The sequence below is a fragment of the Uloborus diversus genome, chromosome 7 (genome assembly GCF_026930045.1).
Source record: "Uloborus diversus isolate 005 chromosome 7, Udiv.v.3.1, whole genome shotgun sequence".
In the NCBI taxonomy this organism is placed as follows: domain Eukaryota; kingdom Metazoa; phylum Arthropoda; class Arachnida; order Araneae; family Uloboridae; genus Uloborus; species Uloborus diversus.
Window position 1 is genome coordinate 106402430 of NC_072737.1, and position 17317 is coordinate 106419746.

Sequence of the window (17317 nt, forward strand, 5' to 3'; positions counted from 1 at the left end):
CAATTTTAATTGTTTTTTATCTTGTGGGATAACATTTTCGTAGATAAATATTTGGATTTTTAATATTTCCATTTTCGAAAAGTGTTTGCTGCATTAATGTTTCACAAATATTAGAAACAGATTTATTGCTTGTGATTTAATTTGTGTTATTATGCATAGCCCTTTGATTGTTCTGTTTATTAATATGTCAAAAAATCAAGTATGTATTATGAACTGATGTTATAACTAACTTGATTTTTCTGTGTGTATATGGGGGGGGGGCGCCAGGAAACTTTCGCCCCGGGTTCCGTCAGCTCTTCGGACGGCCCTGGTAATCAGGGCCCTGTTTGTAGCGGAAAACAGTGAATGAGTTGTTTCAGAAAGTGCAGGCGACTTTTATTTTACATATATGTAAGTTTTACAGGAAATAACATCCAACAATAAAAAATGTTCACCTACATTATACGAAAAGCTTTTTTATACAAAATATTTTTGATGAGTACTTGAAAATTATAGTCTTTAATTACTATTCACTGTAAACTTTTTCGGAAGATAACTTTCCACAATTCAATGAACTTAAAATCCAAAAATATTTTATACATATATTTTGATTCTGTATGAACACACAATAGCATGATGCTCCTAGAAGTAAAGGGTCGTAAGTGCCAAAATTAAAAATTTGGTGATAACAGTAGAAATAGTAGGAGAAACTCTCATCTGTTAGAGGAACAAGAGATGGTACAAGCAGCCCTGGTAGTATTTGGCGTAGCATAGAACTTCTTTACTAATAATAAAGCTGAAAGTCTCTCTGTCCGGATCTCTGTCTGGTCCGATCTCTCTGTGTGAGGATCTCTGACGCGCATAGCGCCTAGACCATTCATTTTCATGAAATTTGGCACAAAGTTAGTTCGCAGCATGGGGTGTGCACCTCTATTTTTCGAAAATTCGATGTGGTTCTTTTTCTATTCCAATTTTAAGGACAAAATTATATGATGGACGGGTAAATTACGAAATTATCATAACGTGTAACCGTAACATGGGCACAAGCCAATTGGCGAGACACGAAATTATCATAACGTGAAACTGTAACATTGGCACAAGCCAATTGGCGAGAAAATTCACCATACATTATTTGTAAATATACAGGCGAACCAAAAGACCTTTTAATTTTTCTATTACTTGCAAAGCCGTGCGGCTACCACTAGTTTCTAATAAAATAATAATAGTAATATTAATTAAAAATAAATAAATAAATAAAAAATATTTTAAAAAATAAAACAAAAAAAGAGAGCGAAAAAATAAAAAAGGGAATGAAGGTTGAAAAAATTGGAGGAATTTTCGCCATTGGGGGGGGGGGGCACCCCAGCAAAACAATAATATGAATCATGAACTATCTTTCGTGAAATGATAATTATTATCTTCAAGCAACTGAAGAAATTCAGTGACATCACTAGGATTTCTATACGCAATGACGCCACCACTGTTCCTTGCTGATTCAATTCCTTTTTCTAATGAAGTATACCTTATTTGATATTTTCTCAAGTCAAGGGTTTTTGCATTTCCTGCTTTGGTCACTTCTTGAAAGTTCAGCATTCCGCCACCCATTGCTGTCAAGATAGCTTGAGGTCCACATGTGTCCCAAAAGTGAGTCGTTCCCTGTGACAAAACGTACAAGTCCGCTTCCTTACAAGCTACCAGTAGGTTTTTATAGCCGGCACCAGCAGCGTGCACTACTTGATACCTCGATTTCATGATATCTAGTAGACGTTCGTTCTCGCTGCTGCTGGTTACTATTATTCTTCTCTCTATTTCTTCACTCTTTAGGTTGTTGGAGATTTCACTTGCATTTTGGTGAGCGAGTCCCCAATAGACTTTACTTCTCCATCTAAGAAACACAAACAATATTTATAATATTAAATAGATAATATTTAATGAACCACTTTGCACTAAAAAGCAGAGTCCTGTTAAATTTAGAAAAAAGTTCTAGCAACTGGGTTAAGTGGAATTTTCTTTCTTTCTTTCTTTTTTAAAAAAATCCTGTAAAATGCGTTGAAAAGGTAAAAAGCATTTCAATTTTCATGAAAATTTTGATAAATTTTTTAAAAATAATTTACTAAAAAATTCGAAATCAAACTTTTTATATGGTCCCCAGTTCCTCAAAATTTCATTTAGGGAAAATAAAAGCATAAAAAAATAATTTGAAGACAAAAAGTTTATCGCAGCAAAGACCATAATATAGCACTTTTTTTCGTTTTGTTTGAATGCCATTTTTTTGCTTAAAATACAAAACGTGAAAATACACTTTTAAGACTAAGTTTTTTTTAAAGTTCTATTTTCGATTTTCAATGCTTGAAATACGTTTGTTTGAAGCGTTAAAAGTGTGATCAGCGTACTCATAGAACCGATATAGACGATATTCAAATAATCAATCCCCGTAAACTTGTTTTTACCTTCGCTGGATTATCACCGAGACAAAACTACATGTACAGTACAGCGGTTCCAAACTTCTCCGATTCGCGGCATACTTACAAGAATTAGAATTTTCTCACAACACCTCAGTCTGTCTCTAGTATACATTAACAGTAAACCCCCTCATTTTTCCTAATCGTATAAAAACCGGACTTCTCTTAATTCGGACAGCCATTTAGATGTACAAATCCTCATATAAATAATAGTCGATGATCGACTAACTCGCGTGTTTCAACAATGAAACTCGCACCACGGCATGATAATTTAATAATATGTTTTTGTAACTTTTAACATGCAGGGAAAGGCTTTATCGCGACAAGGCTGAACTCGATCCGGTAACTTAACTGTTTTACTGGTAAGACTGTGTCATTTCAGGGGAATGAAGAAACGAAGAAATGGTCAACAATGTATGCTACCTAATGGAGTAACATTTGGTTTAACATTCCTTCTTCCCTAAGAACTGTATGTTGGACTTACGTAATTTGAGGAGATAAGGTCAATTTATTAAATTTAATACGCATCTGGATTGAAAAAGTGTTATCACTGACAATTGAGGCAGTGAGAAGCAAAAGGATGGAAGTGCTGAAATTAAAAGCTGTGATAAAACCAGTACAAGTTTTTAGAGGCCCTGTCCTCTGTTTGGGCCAAGAGATACTACTAGTAGCCCTGGTAGATTCTGCTATACAGCATGACGTACAAAATTATTTCAATAAAAGCCTATACTTGGGATCTGAACTTTAACCGGATTTTACTTGACACTTTAAAACGTCCACGTACATCCTGGGTGTAGCCAGACGAGGGCAAGGAGGGGCAACTGTCAATCCCTAGAAGAGAACCCACACATCTGACTCCCATACTCCTTCCAAATGTCAGCTAAGATAATTTAAAATTGCAATTTTAGGACTTCAGTTTCGAAATATTTCCCGTGAGAGTCACATAACAAGTTTTTCTACTCTCATCTGACAAAAAATAGCATGAAATTTTTTTTTTGGTGGGGAGGGGGTGGGTTGTAGGGGGAGAGCAGGACTATAGTTATAAGCAGCGCCTATGCTTGCCCCTCCTTAGTGGCAAGGGTCCATACGTACACCCCTGTACTTCTCACTACCTCACTTGTTCGATCGATCATGCGAAAAATAAAAAGAAAATAGTTGCACGTACTTCAGCGATTGCAAGTCTTTGTCATAGAAGGGTTGGTTAATTACTCCTAGGATTGGGTCACCAGTCTCCAAATCATAAGCTCCGATGAGAACACATACACATTTCAGCCCGTACTGCAAAATGCCTGAATCGTTTATTTCGTCTGCTTTCGCTTGGATGTACTCAGCTGTAGAATCTAAAATGGAATTTTTTTTTGTTGTATTTTAATCATTTAGACAAAATCTATCTGTACCTCAGAGCCAGACTAACATAAGTCCAAAAGTTGCGATTTTCCGTTTATTAATGCATTTTATGTAGAATCATATTCCGTATCGAGCCATGCGAAACGAAATTCTAAAAAAAAAAAAAAAAACCTTTGTAATTAATTACCAGTGTTAAAAGAGCGCGTAACATCCTTTGCATGCAACAGACAAACGTTTTCCCTCTATCCTGTAAAGTGGCGATTATGTGACCTACGTTGGTCTAGCTCTAAGGTACAGACATTTCATCAACAAAGAGTATGCGTGAACACAAAAACTTGAAAACTCTAGACAAAGAACACGAGATATTTCAAAAAACTACGCAGCAAAAGTTGTAAATCCTAAAATTTTAAATCACTAGGGGGCTCCACCCCCTGCTTGCTGGTGCCCACCAACCCCCGAAGATTGCTTCGAAATCTTATTTTAATCGCATTAATTTTAATCGATTAAAAGAAAGAATCAGATTAAAAAACGCGTTTCGAGTCCCGTTTCGAACAAAATGAAAATCACCATCTCTCTCTCCCGTAGAAAATGGAATTTAAAGAGCTTATAATTAGAACCCAACCCCGCTCACTGCCGAAGGCAACAAGAACTTGATAGAAATCTGCATAATCAACGCATTAAAAAAAAGAGGAATTGGTATTGCCTTGAAGAGCACCCCTTTCCCGGGTTCCACACTAACGTGTCCCAACTTGCACCTTGCATGGATATAGGTGCAATTGCGCTCCTGAACATTATAAAACGGCAGTTTGTACGTTTGAAAAGTCGCTTTCAAATCCGTGGTCTCTGTACATTTCACTCTTCAGTTCCGGGCTTGAATTGAGTCGAACCTAGGAATTTTCGCTAAAATAGAAACCCTTATATCAACTGTTCTAGTTAATTGAGGAAATTTGAAAGAGCTTTTATTTGATGCAGTAAAAAGTGTCTTTCGAACGACATCGAATGTTAAGGGGTGTGGGAAATCTCTCATCCCTTCCATAGGCAATTATGCAAAATTTTAGCTTGAAAAATTTATTAGAAAAAATTATTCAAATTAAAATTTAAAAAAAATACAGGTACACACCACAGACGCGTGAAGTAATTTTGTACAAAATTTCAACGCTGTAAATGCTATAGGGTCTCCTGGACGCAGACCCGCCACAGACTTTCATTCACAATTTCTTTGACCTTACTTTTTTTTAGTATATAGAGATTAAAGTAAACATCCTTAAAACACTTTTAAAACGTCGTAATAGTTTGCTACAGAAAATAGGCAATATTATAAATCCTTATAATCTAATCTAAGAAATAGCTTAAAAATTAAGTAAGAAAAACTAATAACCGAGAAACAAACATGGCAACAACCCTTCATTCCGAAAACTACGGTTAAAAGTCGTTGAACCGAGCTCCAAGGAAGATAACCATTTTTGCAGAATAAAAAGCAATATTTAATCTTTTCTTTATTTAAAAGGAAACAAGAGCAAAACAGCCCTAGCAAAAACAGTCGCTGCAGATGAACAGAACGAACAAGGTCAACGATAAAGGCAGTATTGAATTCGCAATAAATTGAGCTCATAGAGATAATTTAAGACTAAGATCTCCACGCTTAGTAATATCTTTGATTGCTATAGACTCACAGCTGCAGAAATGCTTACTACACAAGTTCTGCCCGCGGCTATGCTATTGTGGTAATTTTTGGGTGCCCCCTCGCAGGGCCTGATTAACGCATGGTCCTGCAGGTCCGTGGACCTGGTCTGGGCATTACAATTTTAAGGGCACCGAAACAGGTTAAATTAATTTTTTTCTTCCCGTTTTGGGAGACTACTGCTTCGAAAATTTGGGGATTTTCTAGTGAAAGGAGCACCAACTTTTATCAGGACCAGGGCATCACCTTGGCTTGATCAAGACTTGGCCCTTCATAATTTTTAAAGCATCTGCACTCTAATTTGTAAAACAAACTTGAACTTTGGGAACATGTATGCTCCATAATGATCCTCAAAGTATTTAAACCTTTGAAGGGCGGTGGTCGCACAACAAAGGTATCTTTTTCTGTTGGCTCAAATTTTTGAGACTCGAATATGAGAAGATATTAAAATTTTCAATTAACGCTAAACCAGTCAAACATTTTTCTTCATTATTCAATTTTATTGTTCTAAAACACCTTTTTGCATGCAAAAACGCTCTTTTTTCCTGCCCTTGGTCAGCGGTAGGAATAAATAGGGACACCCCCCCCCCCCCAGTGAGAGAAATTCATTATATTTTTTTTACTGTCAACTGTAAGTCTAGATGATCAAGTAAACTCCCTCATAGTGTTTGTTAAATAAGATTTCTAAAAATTTAATGGTCCGCCCTTCAAAGGGTTAAAAAGTTAATTAATATGCAAGATAAACACAAAACAAGCAATATTTTTACCTATAGGATCAATCCAAATACCAATTCTTTTAGACGCAATGCACGAACTTTCAGTGCATTCAGTTTCAAATTTATCGCTTTCGCTGTGGACAATTCTGGACAGAACTTCAGCGACATGGCGGTTCCCGTTCAGAACCTGACATAGTAAATCTGTTGTTTGGGGAACTGATGTGAGCTCGACTCTGATAGATTCACCTAGTGTGTTCTGAAAAGTGTTCTGCTCCTCGCCTTCAATTTTCGACAGAATTGAGGGAAACTGAAAGAAGGGGGGAAAAAAAGCGTTAATGATGATGAAACTTAAACGGCACATATAATCTTAAACTGCATTCCAACTTGCTGGATTCTTTGTGTTGGTAAAACTTTTATCCGAACAGCGAGATTCACATGATCACACATTTTTAAATGTTTGAATTTATATAAGTTCATGCATCGAAACTGTTTGGATTCACATGATTTTAAAAATTAGAACTTGAAGAACTCATATTGCTAAAAATTTTATAAATACAGAGGCGGATCAAGTGAAGTGGGGGCCCTTCGCGGTTAAAATTTTGGGGCTCCCAAACTTTAGTAAAAAATAGAAGTTCCAATAAAATAAAAAATAAAGCATAAACAAAAAATAAAAACAATATCGTTACACAACAATTTTTATTCAAGTACCTTATATGAATTTCCGCCATGTTTTATGAGTAGCAAAATCATAAATTATTTTTTAGCGTCGATGCGGTTTAACATCTCCAGCTGTATGTATAAAATAGCTGAGTAATATTCAGTCTCTCTTCTCCTATTTTATTTCTTAAAGAATTTTTTACCCTTTTCAAAACTGAAAAGGTTCGTCCGCAAGATGTATTCGTTAATGGAATTGTTAAAAAAAATGTCAACATTGTTTCCATGTTCGGAAATGTTCAAGACATTCCTTTAGCTGCTTGCTAAATGTGATAACAAGAGAGACCTAATGTGTCTGGATTTTCTGGTGTTGTTCTAAGGGTATCTTTGTTTTCTTGGAGAAACATAATAAAATGAACAAATTCATCTTCCAAAGGGCAAAAGACTATATCATTTCTATACATATCTTTTCAAACATTTGAGAGATTATTTTCTTTCTTCTGATGTCATGCTTCGATCAAAGAAGGTTCGAAATGGCCCAAGCACAACTTCATATATCGAAAGTCGTGTCCTGCTTTTTTGTTTTCATCGAGAAAAAAAAAAAAAGCTTATTCCTTGATGTCTGCTAATTTCCAAAATGCAATGGAATCGTGTGCTTTCTCAGTTTCCTGCAATGTATATCTTAAAGAGAAAATAAATAAATTGAAAAAAAGCAAGTAAAATATTAATAAAAATTAGTCTTTCGCCCACTTTTGCCTCTTAATTAAAGGGGTTCAAAAGACTTCTGAACATGAAAAAAAAAAAAAAAAAAGAAAAGAAAAGAATGAATGAAAAGGGAAGAAACTTACCTTTTGAGCGACATCTAACTTGATCGTTTCTTGGACTAATACATCAGCAAGAGTTTTGTAGTCCTGAATGAATCTTTTATTTCTTTCCAATACAGATTTTTTTTCAACTAGAAGCTCAAATAGATCGTTTTCCTCTCGAAAAATCTGCGCTATCCGCGCTGCCTTTTCAGAACATTCTAAAAGACAATGGAGTAAATCATTCAGTGGAATCTCTTCTTCTGCCATTGGAGACATTCATGCCGCATCAAGCGTAAATAATCTAAAAGAGGACGAAAGAAACAATTACTGAGCAGAATTTCTTTTGTGACTTAAATAAGTGTAAATAGTTGATATTTTGAGTTTGATCAGTAACAGCAAACTAGCTACAGTCATTCAGGGTATAACATTGATCCTCGATTTATCTATTTTGAACTGTAACACTCATTTTTACTTCCTTTTACAAAAAAGGAAGTATTGTATTCGCGAAAAAATTTTCACTCAAAAATAGACAGTAAATTCCATTTTAATCATCCCCGAATGAATACTGAGTTTTTTTTTTTTTTTTTTCGACTCGACCATACGTGGATAAGTGCCTAAGAACGTATAGACACGCGAAATATCCATAATGATAATTCCCGAGTTATTTACAACGAATTTTCTCGTGACGTCTGTATGTACGATGTACGTATGTATGTGCGGATGTGCGGATGTATGTCGCATAACTCAAGAACGGTAACTCTCAGAAAGTTGAAATTTGTTACGTAGACTCCTAGTTGGGTCTAGTTGTGCACTTCCCCTTTTGGTTGCATTCAGCTGTTTCTAAGGTGTTTTTTGCCTCTTTTTGGGAGGAAATCATTGTTAATTCCGATGTAAACTCAAGCGGTGTTATAATTTGGCGGACACTTGGCGATATATCGCCAGTCTTTTAGTCGCCAAGTTTTGTTGCCAACTTGGCGACAAATTTGGCGGCTTGTTTTTTTTTTTTTTTTTTAAATTTGTTTGTTTGGCCACTGTTGGTGATATTTAGAGAGTAAACTGTTGAATCACATTAAAATTGCCAGTAATGGGGAAATGACATTAAATTGGAGTAAAAGGAAGTCATGTGATGCACACATCAGCTCGTTTAATAATGTTATTGCATCTATTGACATGATACTCGACGAAAACTTCTACGGTATTGTGTAGTTTTTCAAAATGAAGAAATAGAGTAAACTCCAGATTATCCGCAGAATGAATAAGGCGTCACACTGATTATCCGAGCCGCTGATAATCCGAATAATAGGTAAAAAACGATACTAGTTTATGATCCTTTCTCCAGTAAACGTAACTTTTGAACGCAAATATTTTTCCAATTTCAAAACCTTTTGTATTCTTCTTTTTCTATTCTTACATGAAAGTGTTACCTTCTAGAAGTAACCATAAACAATAGTCCAGCTAAGTTCTAATTATTTTACTCATAAATAAAATAATAAAAAATGCCTTGTTCACGGAAATTTAAAAAAAAAAAAAATCGAAAAAAACTTCTATTTTTTAAAAATTGAGGCCAATTTAATATCAAAGTAGTAATTTTGTTAATTGTGCAAACAATCAGCTATTTTGATTATCAGTGGGAAAATAATATTAAGCTCTTTTAATTAAAGTACGGCTTAATTTGTAGTTTAAATGGATTTTAAAAAATAGTATTTACTAAATTTAAGGATGTATTAGCAATTTATAATTTTGGTAGAATGCCTATTATTGGTTTATTTTCCCTCCATCATTTATTTTCACCTCAGCAATAATGACATTGATAAGGTCTGTCACGGAGGTGAGGATTTTTCCATTAATATAGGCCTAATAGACACATCTTTCAGAGAAATTTTTTTTTTTTTCGTTGCTACAATCTGCTTAAGCATATGAAAACATGTTCACTTCTTTTTTTACATTAATTTACATTTCTGAAATTCAAGTTCACGGAGGTGAGAAGTTACAATAACCACACCACGTTATTAAAGCAAAATCTATCTTCTTGTTTTCGACAAAAATCTCACAACTTCAACTATGGCTGAAAATAAACAAGGGGGCTCTCTTGCATCATGGAAAATTTGATGTCATTACTGCCACGTGGTGATGAGGAATGGCATTTAGTGTTTAGGTAACGGAAGTGAGAATTTATTGTGTGACATGACTCCTTGTCCTACTAAAACGAACTAAAACACAATATTAAAAAATTAAATATACTTAAAAAACTAGTATTTGAGACACTTGTGAATGGAATAATAAATAAATAAGCATATACTTTTAATCAAACAAGTTATTAAGCAACATAAACAGTCACAAAAGGTGTGTGACATGCCACGGAGGTGAGAATTCACATGTTGTGAACCAAAAATATACCAAACTAAAAAATATTATTTAAAAAATGTTGACAGGTTTAAATAGATATATTTTTTTGATGAAATTAAAAAGCATTGTTAAATGAATTGTTCCTTAAAGTTTTTACTGTAAAAGGCGTGTGACAGAAAAGTTACACTTTTTGAAGAATGACTCTTATACAATAACTAAAAAAAAAGAATAAAACTCACGCATACATTAAAATTATAGCTAAAAACAGTAACACTAAATGTAAAAAAATATATGTAAAAGCTGAAAACGAACAATAACAGTTTACATGCAAAAGCGAGCAATTCAGGCTAACAGTTTGACATTGATTAAGATTCCTATTTCAGACGAAAATTGGTAGCACTACACTTCGGATTGACGTCAGAACTTCTACCTCAAACCCCCCGTCGATGCACAGAAATTTTGCAAACGGATATTAAGGGATTCGTTATGACGTCAATCCGAAGCAGTGGCGTACCGAAGAGGGGGCGGAGGGGGCGGTCCGCCCCAGGCCCCGCTTTGACATAGGCCCCTAATTTTCAATTTTTGGTTTTCACCAATATTGTCGCATATCTTGGATCTTGGTTTGAATGCTTAAACAAGTTGGCTTAATAAATCATAATTTTTTTAAGAACAAATATTTGTTCACAGTGACTCCTTTTCGGGATCAATGGAGGGTTTATGATACCCAGGCTCCGCTTTGACACAGTCCCCAAAATTTTAATTCATTTTCTTTTTCGCCAGACGTGCCTTATGTCATGGTTTAGATAAATAAAAAGTTGTCTTTTTATGTAGAGTGAATATTTTCTCAGTCCCTCTTGCCTAAACAAAGAGAGGGCAAATTATGTCCCACAGGCCCCGCTTTGACATAGGCCCCGAAATTGTATCTTATTTTTTCCAATAGACCTGTCATATACATCATGATTAGAAATATTAATCGGTTGCCTACATATATGCGAGTATATACCATAAATTTTGTTAAATATGACTTTTTTTTCACAGTGACCCGTTCTAGTGTATAAAGGCACATGAGCGCTTGGGCCACGAATTTAATGGGGGCTTCAAATTTTTAAATTAACCAAATCTATAAAAATCGTTAGCTTTTATTTCGTTAAGTGCTTTCAGCAAAGTTTTATGCATTTTTTTTTTCAAACAATTAATAATTAAAAAAAAAAAAAAAAAACGAATGCATAACAGATGCACGTTTATAATTTTTGATCATTACAGTATACAGCTAAAATATCTGTTTTATGTTTTGTTTTGTGTATTAAGACTACGACGGTCTAGTCTTAATTCATACACTATTTTTGAAACCAAATTCAAACATATAACCAAGAAAATCCATTCATTAATTAGCAGTTGTCTATCCTTTGTGGCGTTGGAAGAATCAGCCAGATATTTTTTTTTTCTTTTTTTTTTTACCAGCTGCACTTCTGTTGTTTTAAGTTTCGTCTTCTGCCCGAAGCTATATATATAACTTTTAAGAGCCAATCGGACGGACCCCTTCTGACTCAAGCAAAGGGGATTTCCTTTTTGCTATGCCCCTTTCGACAGCATAAAACTGTTTAATTGGTCAATCCTTCGGGACTTTTGACCTTGACTGCATAATACCTCCTCCCAACCATTCTATACCCGATTGCAAGCTTACTTGACTGTGGAGAAATGAGCTGCGGCCAAGCGAAAGAAATAGTTCCTAGCGCTTTGTCCGATAATCAGGGGAAATTACGCTCTTCGCTTTAGAAATCGTTCTATATTTTGAATGCCCTCATTTCTACACATGCATAAAAGGTCAGTAAAATGTAGTTACTAATATTTTTAAAAAATATTTCAATTCATGAGTACTAATTGAATTTTGTAATGAAGAATTGCAAAATTCAATTGATTTTTAAATATATACTTGGATGTTCAGATGCAATAAATTTTTAAGATACAATATAATTTTAAGACTTTTTTCTGTTTTTGATATTTTCTGACAGAGCACAATTTTATTAAAAATATAGTATTTACTTAATTTCACTGAAAACCATGTGTTTTACTGTGGTATTTACAATAGTGTCCGAAATCAAACCAACACTACCTGAAATATGTAAAAATGTACCACTTAAAGTAATTACTGTAATATATGGTACGTACACATAGTTTGAGAAACTTCAGTTTCAATACCAGATAGGCCCCCATTTCGAGTAGCGCCCCAGGCCCCCATCCGTTTTGGTACGCCACTGATCCGAAGCAGAATGCTACCGATTATTTTCCTTCGGAATAGGACTGGAAATTTAGGACTCAATTTCCCGAAATAAGTTAAGTTGGGTCAAAAATCGTGAAGGAGAGTGAAGGGTATTTTTATCGAACAACTAGAAAGTCTACTATTATTACCTGTATGTGAAAATTGCTTCTACATTTGAACGAAGCCATTGCCTGTTTGATCATATTCTCATAGTTGAAATTGTAACCCTAACTCCAGTGGATTAACCCTAAATTCCAGTGGGTAGCGTTCATTGCTAACCATTTTCTCGTTTCTCAATTCCTCTGAAATGACACAGTCTTACCAGTAAAACAGTTAAGTTACCGGATCGAGTTCAGCCTTGTCATGATAAACCTTTCCCTGCATGTTAAACATTGCCAAAACATATTATTAAATTATCATGCCATGGCGCGAGTTTCATTGTTGAAACACGCGGGTTACTCGATCATCGGCTATTATTTATATGAGGATTGATCTAATTCGCTGACTGCATGTGTACAAATCAAGTTCCAATTAGTCTGGTTTCAGTGACTTTGGACACGACCGGATCTGGGTACCCGCAGATCAAGCTCAACGGCTCAAGCAATTAAAAAAAAAAAAAACTAGTACTAAGATTTATTAACGTTGCAAATATACACTGCTGGCAAAAGGGGAGGTGCCTACAGATTTCGTTGCATGGGGTTCCAAATTTTTAAAGATCCGGGCCTGACTTTGGAATTTTGATATTGTGGGAAGGAAGGAGAAGAAAGAAATAAGAATGTAGAAAAGCAGATTTTGAACTCTCAAAGTTAAAATTGGGGCATTTTCAGTAAATCTTAATTAAACAAAATTGTGAAAAGACCCTTAGGTAATCCGACCACCGATAATCGAGTTTACTGAACATAATATTATACAAAATATAAAACCATTACATAAAGAACAAAATATCATCATTTTTAATTTCCTTTGTAAAGGTGCGGATTATTTTATTGATAGAAGTATGGTGATTAAATTTTGAGTTCCTATTGAAATAATAGTTAATTGTATTATGTGTTACTTTTTGTAAATACAAAAACACTGATTTTCCATGATTCGTACTCTCCACAAATGTATGGTAAATCGGAAAATCAATTGAGTGCAAGAAATTTGGACGTGTCGAAAAATAAGTTAATATTTGTACTAACTATATTTTGCTGATTCCTACAATAACTGTTACACGAAGGTCACATATGGGGTCAGGGATCATTCAATTGACCAAAATGGGGTCGCGAAGTGCAAAAGGTTGCTCTATGCGTGCACACCTTATATAAACCTTACTAGCTGCGTCGCCCGGCTTTGCACGGTCCACCTCGAAAATAAAAGTTATGTCAAGTGACGCGAATTCAAGACTCAGGCTTGAACCGAAAAAAAAAAGTCGGTGGAATTTTGCGGCAGATTGCGGAAAACCCCCAAAAAGTAAACATTTTAAATCTCCTGATTACAGGAAAAGCCTCGAAACAAAAACAAGAATTTTACCTGTTCATATTCGAGAAAAAAAATGGCAACAAATCTTTCATCTCAATGATTTTCTTCACACGCTACACATTTTAATTAAAGCGTTGTTGCGGAAAGTTGAGATGAAGCACTGAATAATAATTTGAATGGAGGAAAGCCTTCGAAAAATAGGGATTTTATGTCGAAATCCAAGCTTCATAATTAATAGTAATTAATAGTTTTTAATTGATATCTCCGCTAATTATTATCGGAGGATTATGTTAAATAGCCAAACATGAAGACGGGAAGATTTCGAATCCATCGATACCTGGTTCGATGGTCAGTTCACTGTTGTTCGGGAGAAGAAGCTTGGACATACAAAGATACGCTCAGTTTTTGATTATATAAGAAATAGTAGAAACAACTTTTTGCGTAGAAAAAAGAAAGCTATTTCCAAGGACATAAAATGAAAAGGGTTGGGGGACTTTTTCTCCCTCCAATGAAATGAAATTTTAGCTTAAAAATAAATTTAAAAAAATAATAAAAATAATTCGAAATTTAGAAAAAGCGCTCCGATGTGACACCTGGAGTACGTCCGAATTTTGTCCTAAATTTCAAGGCTGCAGGTGCTATGGGTCCTCTTGAGCATCTTGCAAAAGGAAAGAAAGGAAGAAACATCAACTCATTTAAATATGGGTGAATCTACAAAAACGGGTAAATTTAGAGTGTGTTTGCAAAAATGAGCTCTATTCAAAAAGTATGAAAAAAAAAAAAAATAATTTGAGTTCTGACCTCTTGAATTCAAATTATGTTTTTCGCAATCACGGGTGTGTGTGTATGTAGGAATGTGTTTATGTGTGTGGGCGGTATGTGTGCTTGTGTGTAGGATGTTATGTGTATATATGTGTAGGCATGTGTGTTTGTGTCTGTGTGCAGGTATGAGTGTGTGGGTAGTTGTGTGTATGAGTGTTTGTGTGTGGGGGGAATGTGTATGTGTGTGTAGGCATATGTGTTTGTGTCTGTGTGCAGGCATGAGTGTGACGAGTGTGTGGGTAGTTGTGTGTAGGCATGAGTGTGATGAGTGTGTGGGTAGTTGTGTGTAGGTGTGTGTGCATGTGTAGGTGTCTGTATGCATGCGTGTGTGTGTATGTATGTGTTTGAGTGTGTGTATGTGTTTGTGTGTGTTTGGGTATGTGTGTTTAGGTGTATGTATTTGTGTGTGTGTGTAGTTGTGTATGTATTCGCATGTGTGTAGCATATGGATGCAACCTGGAGACGGTTTTCGCTCTAGGAGCAGCATCGTGAGGAGCCGGTCGACAGTGGTGCTGCAGAGGGTGCTGGCGGGAAAATAAAATGATAGCACATCAAAACAGTCAAGTGAGAACAATAAGCAATCGTGATTGCTCAAAAAAAAAAGAAAGAAAAGAAAATATTTTATAAGTTATATATAATTGAAATAAGACATCAACAGAGCTTAACTATTTTTATTAAAATTATACAACCTGAATTTTGCGAGAAATTGAAAAGATATCACCTGGTTGGCATCATTTTCGGTGATAAATTTGATGACTAACTCAAAATGCCCCGCCAAGTTTAACAAGCGCATCATAGGTTAGTGATCAGCAGGATGACTGACACTGTTCCTTGGGGCAATGTTTACGCTCTTTTTTTCACATTGCATTTTGCAATGTTTTTACATTGCTTTGAGTTTTGCTTTTTTAAATTTTATTTTAGATGTATATATGTACTTGTAAAAAGATGGAGCTGAAATCTATAATCTGTTTACGTCTAGAGTTTTTAGAAAATGAGAATTATAGACACGCCGCAGGACAGAATATACCGATGACATTCCACTGAAAGAGCAGAGATTTCAGAAATTTCATATTAGCATTCAAACCGGCTTCTAAAAAACCATCTTAGAGCTATCGCACATTTTTTTTACTATTAAATGTATTTTTTCTATGCTGTGTCGAAGCTATTAAACAACGTGTTCTGTCAAGAAAAAATGACTTGGTCTCGTATAAAATATAATTCTTTGGTGCATCTTACTTTCTCGAATTACTCAAAAAAGAAATAACTTTTTATGTATATTAGCAGAGACTTTTCAACCTGGTTTCGCAAATGCTATTGATTAACAATTATTATTATTATTATTATTATTATTATTATTTTGAAAAATTTAATAATGTGCATAGTTATTGAAAAATTTGTTTCATCGTTTTCATACAATTGCATGTTTTGCAATACGGCAGCAGGCTATTATGCAAAATTAAAGCTTTGCAGGTAAAATAATGAATCTTGATAATTTTGAAGCCTATTTAATTATTCTGAACTATCGGTTTATAATTTAGTAAATAAAATCTGGAATAAGAATTGATATAAAAATGCCAGTTCAATGTAAAAATGTGCTTCAAATTACAAAAATAAATTAATTACATTTTATTAATGGCTGATGGAAAAAAAATTATTAAGTTTTGGACAAAAAGGCTACTTTTTTAAAAAATCTTGTTACACAGCATAACTTTTTTTCAAAACTTATTTTTAAATCATCTCTAAGATACTTCTAGCGAGAAAACGACGCGTAAAAAAGGACATATTTCTGGTTAAATAAAATTGAAAACAGCCCATTACCAGTCAAACAATCAAACCCATTGGAATGACAAGAAAAGAAAAGGTGATTTTTCTCCTTTTTAAAAAATGACCATAACTAAATAAACATCACGTGATCTCATGCTGCGGCTGCATACAAACGGGAAAAGCATTACTTCAGTGGAATTAAAAAGGTCGGGAAACAGAGAAACTCACATCCAAACCGCACTCCCGAGACGAAATTTCAATAGTTATGAGGAGCCTCTTACCTTATGCTTCTTCTGTTTTCTTTACCTAAGCGTATTTGATCTTGTTCACTAATTAGACTTGAACTGAAAAAGAAACCCGTTAAGGCCGATAAGGGCACGGGAAATGCCTCTTATCGCTCCCAGAAAGTAAACAGAAGAAGAAAAAAAGTAACAGTCTAGTACGTGGAAAAGCGAAAACAAGGTTGCCTTCGATCGTGTGCCAGATTGTGACGTAAATACTCCGTCAAGTGCTCCACGCGATGACGTTGCGCTCTGAGAACTCCCGCCTGTCCCTTTTGCGCAAGGTGGAAGCCTTGGCTAAACTGCCAGACATTTTGGTTCTCAGAAAGCCTCGGATGATTGACTCCACAAATGAGGCGGTGAGAAGAAAAGGAATGTAAGGGGCCATTCATTAATTACGCAAGGACGATTTTGACAATATTTGACCCCATTCTCCCCCATGTAAGGGGAAGTAAGATTTTTAACCTCCCCCCCTATCTTACGTAAGCTTCCATTTCGTTTTTCGAAATAGAAAAATAACGAATCTTACATCACTGCATTCGTTATTAAATTCACTATTATTGAAAAAAAAAAAAAAAAAAAAAAAAAAAATTAAACCTTTTTTGTCCAAAGAAATATTTACTAAAAGGAATCTAGACTAGATGCTTTTTCGACAAATATTTTTTTGTATATGATGCGATATTAATTAAAAATAAGACATGCCATACACAGTGCGATTCTTTTATTATATTTTACACT

The 17317-nt window shown here is 34.8% G+C and overlaps 1 protein-coding gene across 1 annotated transcript; it reads right to left on the reverse strand.

Annotated features, from left to right (window-relative positions):
• Window positions 1–364: 364 nt before the first annotated feature.
• On the reverse strand, window positions 365–16764 carry LOC129225965 (inositol polyphosphate 1-phosphatase-like). Its single transcript, XM_054860532.1, has 5 exons — window positions 16580–16764; window positions 7688–7946; window positions 6237–6492; window positions 3607–3781; window positions 365–1864 (listed from the first exon to the last, which is right to left on the reverse strand). Exons 2-5 carry the CDS (start codon window positions 7919–7921, stop codon window positions 1363–1365), a joined length of 1167 nt encoding a protein of 388 aa, XP_054716507.1. The 5' UTR covers window positions 7922–7946; window positions 16580–16764; the 3' UTR covers window positions 365–1362.
• Window positions 16765–17317: the final 553 nt, after the last annotated feature.